This window comes from Tenrec ecaudatus, chromosome 3, assembly GCF_050624435.1.
Source record: "Tenrec ecaudatus isolate mTenEca1 chromosome 3, mTenEca1.hap1, whole genome shotgun sequence".
Lineage (NCBI taxonomy): Eukaryota > Metazoa > Chordata > Mammalia > Afrosoricida > Tenrecidae > Tenrec > Tenrec ecaudatus.
In genome coordinates, this window is record NC_134532.1 from 85967175 (window position 1) to 85977137 (window position 9963).

The window sequence follows — 9963 nt, forward strand, 5'->3', positions numbered from 1 at the left end:
CTAGCACCACAATTCAAATACACCAATTCTTCTTAGGTCTTTCTTATTTAATGCTCATCTTTCAGATGCATTTGAAGTGATGAAAAAGCCATGGTTGGGCTCAGGCACACTGCAGTCCTCAAAGTTGCAATGTTTTTCAATACTCTAAAGACTTCTTGTGTCTTTCAGTTTCTTGACTGCTGCTTCCATGAACATTGATTATGGATTCATGCAAGAAAAAAATCTTTGACAGCTCCAACCTTTTCTCCTTGTATTTATCATGATGTTACCTCTTACCTATGGGAGGATTTTGACATTCAGGATGATGGTTTTAAAGCAATGATGACCAAAGGCAATGGCATCTTAGTTTAAATCAAGACTAATACAAATTGTATTACAACTCTATTTTATGCTTCATGCTTGGTGCATTTTATGGAGTTTTTAAGATTAGGAAACCAAAAAGGAATCAGGAGCCAAATCAGGACGATTGCGTGGATTTCTAATGATTTCTCATCAAAAGTCTTACAAAATTGCCGTTGCTTCATGACAGGCATACATTGCAGCAACCTCATCATAAAGAAGTACTCTCTGGTGAAGCTTTCCCATGTGCTTTTCCTTCTAAAATTTTGACTAACTTTCTCAAAATGCTCTCATACCAAGGAGATGCTATCATTAGAAGACCCTCCAGAAAGTTAACAAGCAAAATGTCTGGAGAAAAGTTTCCACATTGTGGTAGCCATTTTTAATTGTTCTTTGGCTTCAGGATCGTACTGGTAAGCTCTATTCATTTCTGTTACAGTTCTCCTAAGAAATATCTCAGGAACTTGAGCCCATTTATTTCAAGTTTCCATGGAATGCCTCATTTGTATACAGTTGATCTGGGTGCAGTTGATTTCCCACATGTGCAGTAGAACTTTTGGTCAACTATAATATTTTGACCAAAATTATGCAAACTGAACATTTTTCAATATTTGTATTGTTAGCTGATGTTTGTAATGTTAGTTATTATGCCTTTTGTTAATTGTTGGTGTCCTTAATTAGGGCACAAACAAGATGAATTGTTTCTTTAAAAATTGATGTGGGTGGTCTACCACTTTGAACTATGCTGAGTAAATAGTCAGAGAACCTGGATTAGATAAGTAAGAATTCAGCATAAGGGTTGGAGGATAGCTTATTAGCAACCTGAGAAATTCAGAAAACACAACCTGGCTCTCTGAAATAGAGGAGGACTTGAAGTGCTTGCTAACAGAGATCAAGGACTGCAGCCTTCAGTATAGAGTACAACTCAATAGAAAGAACACCAAAGCCATCAGACCTGGAGCGGGAGATAACCTTGTGGAAAAGGGATTGAATTTGTCAAGGATTTCTTCTTCCTGAATCCGTAGCAAAGTGCTGGAAAAGGAAGCAGGAGTTCAAATGATGAATTTCCAGGGATAAATCTGCTGCCAAAAACCTCTTTAGAGTATTGAAAGTGAAGGTTGTTATTTTGAGAACTAAGATGTGACTGGCTCAAGCCAAAGTATTTTCAGTTTCCTCAGATGCTGGTGAAAGTTAGACCTCCAAAAAAGGCAGATAGAGGAAGAATCTATGCATTTGAAATATGGTGTTCAGGAAGAATATTGAAGTACCATGGGCTGCTTAAAGAACAAACTGCTGTCTTGGAAGAAGTAGAAATAGAGTGCTCCTTAGCGACAAGGACGGTGAGACTTCTCACATACATTGGACTGGATGTCAGGAGAGATCAGTCCTTGAAGATGGACTTGATAAGGTGGAAGAGCAGGAAAAAGAAGTCCTTCCACAAGATGAACTGACAATGACAGGTGCATCAATGAGCTCACATATAAGAACCTTTGCCAGGATGGTGCAGGAACTAGCAGTGCTATATTTTGTTTAGATAAATACAATAATATAAATCACATATACAACATGGAGGAGGGCTAGCATATTCAATGGTTTACTAAGCCAAATATTGCCTTAGTTAATGTACAGCTTAAAATATAATACAAACTTTTAAACTATCTATATATTTCTCTATTAAGATTAACCCTGAGAATTCTCACAAATATGTCCTTGCTTGGTTTAAATATATTATATTCCAAATATTTTACTTTGGGTATCTGTTTAATTTCTATTACATACCAAACAAATCTGAAAATAATCTTATTTGATTTCTATAAATATAATTAATCATTTGTAATAAAGAATTAAAATAACTCAGTGTTCTGTCTTAAATTTCCAAACAAATTTTGCAAGAAGTAAATGTGCATCAGAATAGGTCATTTCACTACTTGTCTCAAACTTTTCATTTCATTCGTCTTACATGAGGTAGGACATAATCAAAATATGCACAGAAACCATTACACCAAGCCAGGTTCTTTGCCTCTGTATGTTCATCTTGGTTGAATGATTATGAGCATTTTCTTTTTAATGGGCAAGTTTTGCTAGCCAAATACAAAACTGCAGGATCTAGCTAAACATCAGAAATCAGGATGGAGGAGAGCTTATGGCTAATGACCCCCAACATTTTTACACAACCTAACTATTAACCAATTTTAATTCTTGAATTTTTCTGAATCTGACACTAAATTTGAGATTTTATATGAGTGTGTCAGAAAAACAAATATGCTAAGCATTAAAGCTAAATATTTTAACTGGGAAACATTTTTCTGATAATCTGTTTACATTTTGTTCATGTGTGTATTGAGAGGAGAGGGGCAGTTATGATTCATCTGAACAAAACAGAATTTCCTGTTTTATATTGATTTTTTACCTTTCAACATATTCCTGAAAATCATGATGACAGTGTGCCATTTAACAGGCCATTGATTCTGCAAGATAATGTTTAATCTTTCATCTCAACTCTTTCAGATTCATTTTCTTAGCATTTATCCTTACTCATACATTGTACTTACTTCCTGCTATCTTCTTTCTTGTATTTACCTCTAACGTTTCTAGCAGTATACATGATGTTCACATCTCAAGGGCAATAAAGTGAACTAATTAATAATTACATTTTATTCACAGTAACCGATACAACAACACAAGAAAACCCTCAAACCTGCCAGTGTTTGAGAGTCGCTAAGTGTAATTTCTGAAATACTTCATGTAAAATATTCCTTAGGTTTGCAAATGATTTATAACTCATGAATATATAATTATATATGCTATCTTTACATGGTATTTTATTGCTCTATACACAAAAGTCTGCTGTATGATCTAAAAATAATCAAGATAATAGAAAATAATTTTCAAGTTTAATTTCACATGACATTAATAATAGTATTATCCAAGTAATATTCAGGTAAAGATGTCCTTGGATTCATTTATTTTTATTATTAGTTCCTATTTTGAATTTTTTCACATATATTTATTATTCATTATCACTATTCACAAAAGTGATTTACTATAATGAATATTTTGCGTTCTAAAAAACTGAAATTACTTCTGTCCCTGGGGTTAAATAAACCACCTTGTTGCCGTGGAGTCCATTCAGACATATAGCAATCTTTCTGACAGCAAGAGAGCTGAACCCTTGGGTTTCTGAGACTGTAACACTTTACAAATTTGAATTCTTGTCTTTCTCTGAAGGAGGGGCTGATGAATTTGAATGGCTGAAATCAGTGATTAGCAGCCCAACTTTATGGAGTACACATTGGAAAGTACAAGGTGACAGGTATATATATATATTGATAGAAGAAAATCAATGCAAATAAGGCAGTTTAAATGAAGTAAAAGGAAAATAAATATTAAAGAATTTATAATAAAAGGTAAACATGCAAAACAATATACATTAGCATCAAAAGCATTTTCAGAATCAAATCCACTTTTATTTGATGTTTCTTAATGTCTTCCACTTGTGAAACATGTTCTAAAGAGCCTGAAAAACCAAAGCTCTTTAATGGAATACACTCTCAGTACAGGCTAGTAACTTGAAACATTTCTTTCAGGAGAGTTTGAATTATATAATGGAAATATCATGACATTAACCAAAGGTGTTCACTAACTGATCTGAATTAAATAGACACAAACCAAAGGCAAGTTACCCTTAGGAATTTGAACATAGAATAATAATGGCCTGATTTATTCAGAGTATAAAGTGCAGTTTAAGTTCAGGAAAGCAATTATAATTTCTATTTTGCAGAAATGTTTTACTTTAGTCAGTAGAGTTATTTTCTCTGATACCAAATGCTTTCTATCCACCGTAAAAACTTTCTAGCTTTCTAAGTATTCATGTATCTATCTATCAATTATTGAGATATCTGTCCATTTTTAGATTAATTTATAATTTGGATCTATCAGTCAACCTTTATTTTTGAATTGGAAAGTTATTATGATTTGGAATAAAAATTTAAATGTATACTCCTATCTATTCTAAATCACTGTTTCCTAAATAAACAATCTATATTTATTAATATCAATTTTAAAATAATGCATTAAAGTTTTAAAATAAACAAACTTACTGGAAGAAATTTTTTTTAAATGTCCAATAAAATGTGGATTGCATTGAACAATACTCATAATATCACAGTTAGGAGACTAATAATGGAGATCGGGAAATTTTTGTTGTAGTGGTACATAAGTAGAGAACAGTCAGATAATTAAGTTGGACTCAGAAGAAGACATGGAGAGATATTGTCTTAGTCTTGGTAGACTAGAGAAACATATATATATATATATGAAAGAATTTTATAATTTTATACTAAGGGTAATTATAAATAAAGAAAATATTCCAGTTCAGTAGAGATCAAGTCCATCAATCTTATATTAGTCCATAAATCACTCTTCAGACTCAGGCAATGATGTAGAATGTAGGAAGATCACACTGTCTTGTGGATCCTATGGCAGTGGACACATCTCAGGGCTTGGGCTGCTATTAGTGGGGCTCCATATGGCTTTTCCACAGGAAGGTGAAGCAGAGAGAAAGAGTATGTGGCCCACTTCCAGGGAGACGGAGAGGAAGTTCCCAGAATTTTCATGTGTTAGCCTCACCTACAGGAGGCATCAGCAGGCTGTGACCTGACTGTCAAGCTAGTCTCCACCCTTAGACTTATTTATCAAGTTACGGGAAATTATGTAACTACCAGAGAGACATACCATTGCTAATGTTAGATGGATCTTGGCTGAAAACAAGCTTTTATGCAAAGGCATTTGTAGGCTTCTTAACAAACGCTGGATAACATCATGAAGAATGTAGATTCCTGAGCACTTAATTGTGCTATTAGGGAGCATGTACATAGATTAAGGCAGTAGTCAAAGAGAGAAAGGGGATGCTGAATTTAAAATTGGGAATGGGGTATGTGAGGTTTGTATCACTGTAGATTTTCAAAGTTTAAACTCAGAAAATAAACAAATGTGGATTCTATCGAGAAGATTGCAGTATCTAGATTAGAGAAAGGCTCAATAAAAAGTTTTAATATGCAGATTGCACAAACTTTCCATCTGGAAGTAAAGAGGACTTGAAGTGGTGATTGAAGAAGATCAGAGATTATTGCCTTTAGCATGTATTACAGCTTAACATAAAGAAAATACTTTTTCCACAACTGGACCAATAAGCATTCATGAGAAACAGAATATTGAAGTTTCCAAGGAATTTATTCTTGTAAATAAACAACGATGCCCATGGAATCAATACTCATGAAATTAACCAATGTACTTCATGGGGCAAATGTGGTGCAAAAGAGTCATGTAATATATTCAAAAGTAAAGACGACATTTTAATGATTTAGATGTGCCTGATTCAAATCAAGACAGTTTGAATTGTCTCAATGCATGCAAAATTTGGATGATTCGTAAGGAAGATAAAGGAAGAATTTATGTAGTTGAATTATGATAGTAATGAATAATATTGAACATACAGTTGTGGTGTAAAATATCGATGGATTTTTGGATGTTAAACCATCCCTGGATCTCTGGGATCAATCCTACCTGGTCGTGGTGGATGATATGTTTTATATACATTTGTATTCTATCGGCCAAAATTTTGTTAAGAATTTTTGCATCTATGTTCATTAGATATATTGGTCTGTAATTCTCTAGACATGTGGGGTCTTTGCTCTGTTTGGGTATCAATGTTATGCTGGCTTCATAGAATGAGTTTGGGAGTTTGCCATCCTCTTCTATGCTATGGAATACTTTGTAAAAGATCGGGGTGGGCAAGATGCAAAGATGGCGGCCCGCTGTCGGCTTCCGTGGAGATTACAACCCAGGAAAATCCTGAAGGGACAGTTTTGCTCTGCCCTGTAGGATCACTGTGAGGAAGATTCACTCAAGTCCAATGTGTTAGACGTTTTACTGAGCACGTACTACATGCTGAAACATGGCGCATTACAGGCCGTTGGCGAGGCCGGGGCCTGTGACGCAGTGGGCGGAGCCGCCCCTCACGCCCTAGTTGAAGGTGACCCGCGCAGGTGGCGTGCTCTGGCCCGCCTCCCATGCCCCGCCCATAGACCCGCCCCCTTCTGGGGGGCGGGCCAATCTAATGCCCACTGAAGAAGGAGGTGCCGCTTGATGGACATGTGTCCTTCATCAGGTGGGTGGGGCCTAACCTGATCCTAGGCCGCTACTTCCGAGTTTCCTCGGGCCAGTCGCTGCATCTGGGAAAGGAAGTAGGAGACGTGGCTGCATCTGGGAAAGGAGTAGGAGACGTGGCTGGATCTAGGAAAGGAGAAGGAGACGTCGGAGGGCCCTGTGGCCACTGGCCTCAAACTTTTGAAAACGGGCAGGAGAAGAAAGGCGAGTACTCAAGAAAGTTACCAGCTGTGGGGTTGAAATTCCATTGAAGTTGCACCCTTTTGTTTCAAAAATAGATGCTTGTATACTGTGAGGGCTGATTTAATGCTCGAAGACCTGCAAAGAGTCTAACTTAGAAAGATGCTTGCTGCAAACCAGATTGTTACTACCTAAACCTGATTGCTAGATCCTGTTGTAAATCTTCAAGAAGGAAGCAGATAGAACATGGAACAGCCAATGAAGAAAAGACTCCGAAAAAGTTGTCATAAGGGCCTAGGTGAAAAGGCCTTTGTTGAGACTAAGCCAAACCAAGTGAAGTCTAGCCCCATGCTGCAGGCAGAGGAGGAACCTGCTAATACAATGTGGGCCTTATGTGATGAAGACAGCGAGCACTCTAACACTGGTCTTCAGGCATTTGATGAGCGCTTCCCTGAGTGCTACATTGAATGCATAATAAGATGTGAGTTTTCAGAACCCATCCTGGAAGAAGACTTAATTCTTAAATCCTTGGAATACCTGAAAGAAGAATCAGAACAAACCCTTGCACAACAGGTTCTTGGAGAAAATTCACTTCTTGGAGACAACTCTCTTGAATGCTCTTTGGAATACGCCAAAGAAGGGACCAGACCAAACGTTTCTCAACAGTTTGCTGAAGAGAATTCACTTGTGTATTCTGAGTACATGACTGGCAAGAAGCTTCCACCTGGTGGAATACCTGGTGTTGACTTATCTGATCCTAAACAGCTGACAGAATTTACTAGAAAGAAGCCGAGAAAAAGTACAGAATATTATGATGAAAAAACACTCCCCTGTCCTCAGGGTGGATGTCCAAGGAAGTTTAAGGATAAGTCCTCCCTGAGAAAGCATCTCCTAGTTCATGGTCCCCGAGACCATATATGTGCAGAATGTGGGAAAGCTTTAACTGAGAGCTTAAAACTGAAGCGACATTTTCTGGTGCACACTGGAGAGAAGCCCTACCGGTGCACATTCGAAGAGTGTGGGAAACGCTTTTCCCTGGACATCAATTTGCGCACACATGTACGAATCCACACTGGTGAGAAACGCTTTTCGTGCCCCTATCAGGGCTGTTCCCGGAAGTTTATCCAGTCTAGTAACCTGAAAGCTCACATCTTAACTCATGCAAAGGCCAAAATACAGGTGGGAGAGTAGTCCTCGAACAGGGTAAGCATTTTAAGGATAAATATGCCTCTTGATTATTATTTCTTAATGAGTCTATTATTAAAAATAATCTATAAAGCTTTACTTTCAATATTACTAAGATACTTTTGATTTTAACTTTTTAATTTCCAGCTATTTAGCTTGTGCCTTTTAGGAATGTACCTAATATTATCTGACGATTCTAGAGATTAAAAATTTTGCAGTAAATTAATAAATGGATGCGTAGTTACACATTTCAAATTCATTTTGAATTTGAAAGTGGTATTTTTATGATTCTTTGATTGTATCAGACACATACATCATACATTTGATATACTGTTAATCAAGTTCAACCCATTTTACATATCTTAAAATAATCCCAAATATGCTAAATCTGGAGTAAAAAAATAAAGATGCTTTAAAAAGAGTTGAAAAAAAAAAAAAGATCGGGGTGAATTCTTCCCTGAACACTTGGTAGAATTCTGCTATGAAGCCATCATGCCCGGGGGCTTTTTTTGTTGATAGATTCTTGATGACCCTCTCTATTTCTTCTTTTGATATGGGTGTGTTGAGGTTCTTGACCTCTATCTAAGATAATTTGGGAAAGATGGTTTTTCCAAGTACTTATCCATGTCTCCCATGTTTCTGAATTCATTAGAATACAGACCTTCATAATAGTTTGTGATTATCCTATTAATCTCATTGGGGTCTGTTGTAATCTCCCTTGTTTCCACCCTCCTCCTCTCTATTGATGTTTGGTCCTTTCTATCCTTGATAAGATTTGCCAGTGGCTTATCTATGTGGTTGATCATTTTGTAGAACCAGCTTTTAGCTGCATTTATCTTTTGCATTGTTCTCTTGTCTTCCCTCTGGTTTAACTCTTCCCTGATTTTTATTATGTCTTTTCTCTTGATATGGCAGGGGTTGTTCTGCTGACTCTACTTGTTGGAGGTCTTGTATTAACATATCTCTCATCAGCCTCTCTTCCTTTCTCAAATAAGCATTTAATGATATCAAGCTACCTCTGATAACTGCCTTCGCAGTATCCTATACATTTTGATATGTCGTATTCTCATTCTCATTAGTTTCAAGAAACTTCATAATATCCTCTCTAATCTGGGCCTGTATGCATTCGTGTTGCGGGATATCATTGTTCATATTCAAATTGGTTGCCCTTGCTTTTCTGGATGTCCTCTTATTAATCTCCTGCTTTATGGCATGGTGATCTGAGAAAGTTGTCTGGATAATATCCATGTGTTTGAATTTACTCAGGCTTGACTTGTGTCCCAGCATGTGGTCTATTCTTGAAAATGATCCATGTGTGGATGAGAAGAATGTGAAGTTTTGCATTTGGATGGAAAGCTCTATAAATGTCTATCAGGCCCCATTACCTAATTACATTGTTTAGCTCTATGGCCTCTTGGCTGAGTTTCTTTCCCAATGAGGTGTCTTTCTCTGATAGTGGAGTGTTAAAGTCACCTACTTTGACTGCTGAATCCATGATTTCTTTTTCATCTTTTTAATAGTTTGATGAAATTCGCTGCACCATTGTTGCGTGCATATTCAATATGGTAACTGTTTCTTGGTTTACTGAGCCTTTGAGCATGATGTAGCATCTCTCCTTTTCTCTTGTTGTGGTTTGGATCTTGAGTTCCATTTTGTCGGAAATTAAGATAGCCACCCCTGCTTTTTTTTGATTTACCATTTGCTTGGTATACTTTTCCCCAGCCTTTTATTCTAAACATATCTTTGTCTGTGCTCCTAAAATGTGTCTCTTGCAGGCAACAGCTTGATGGATTATGTTTTCTGAGCCAGCCCTCCAGGCTTTTTCTTTTAATGTACGAATCGAGTCCATTGGTATTCAGAGTTATTATTACAATCTGTGGATTCATAGTTGTCATACCCTGTCTTGTGTTTTGGTTGTTTTCCGATCACCCTTCATATCAGTGTGCTGTGTTTGAGTGGGGAGTTTCTACCTTGTCTTTTTTCCCTCAGAGCCTGTTATCCTGGTAATTGCTTCTGGCATGTTGGCTTCTTGAGGGAGATGGGCTATATGGTGGTCTCCTGTTTGTTCATCTTGGAGGCTGATCCTCTGGC

General features: G+C 36.9%; 1 protein-coding gene across 1 annotated transcript; it reads left to right on the forward strand.

Annotated features, from left to right (window-relative positions):
• The first annotated feature begins 6933 nt into the window (after positions 1-6933).
• Positions 6934-7878, forward strand: LOC142442301 (zinc finger protein 42 homolog). The gene has a single exon (XM_075543533.1). The coding sequence runs from the start codon at positions 6934-6936 to the stop codon at positions 7876-7878; it is 945 nt and encodes a 314-aa protein (XP_075399648.1).
• Positions 7879-9963: the final 2085 nt, after the last annotated feature.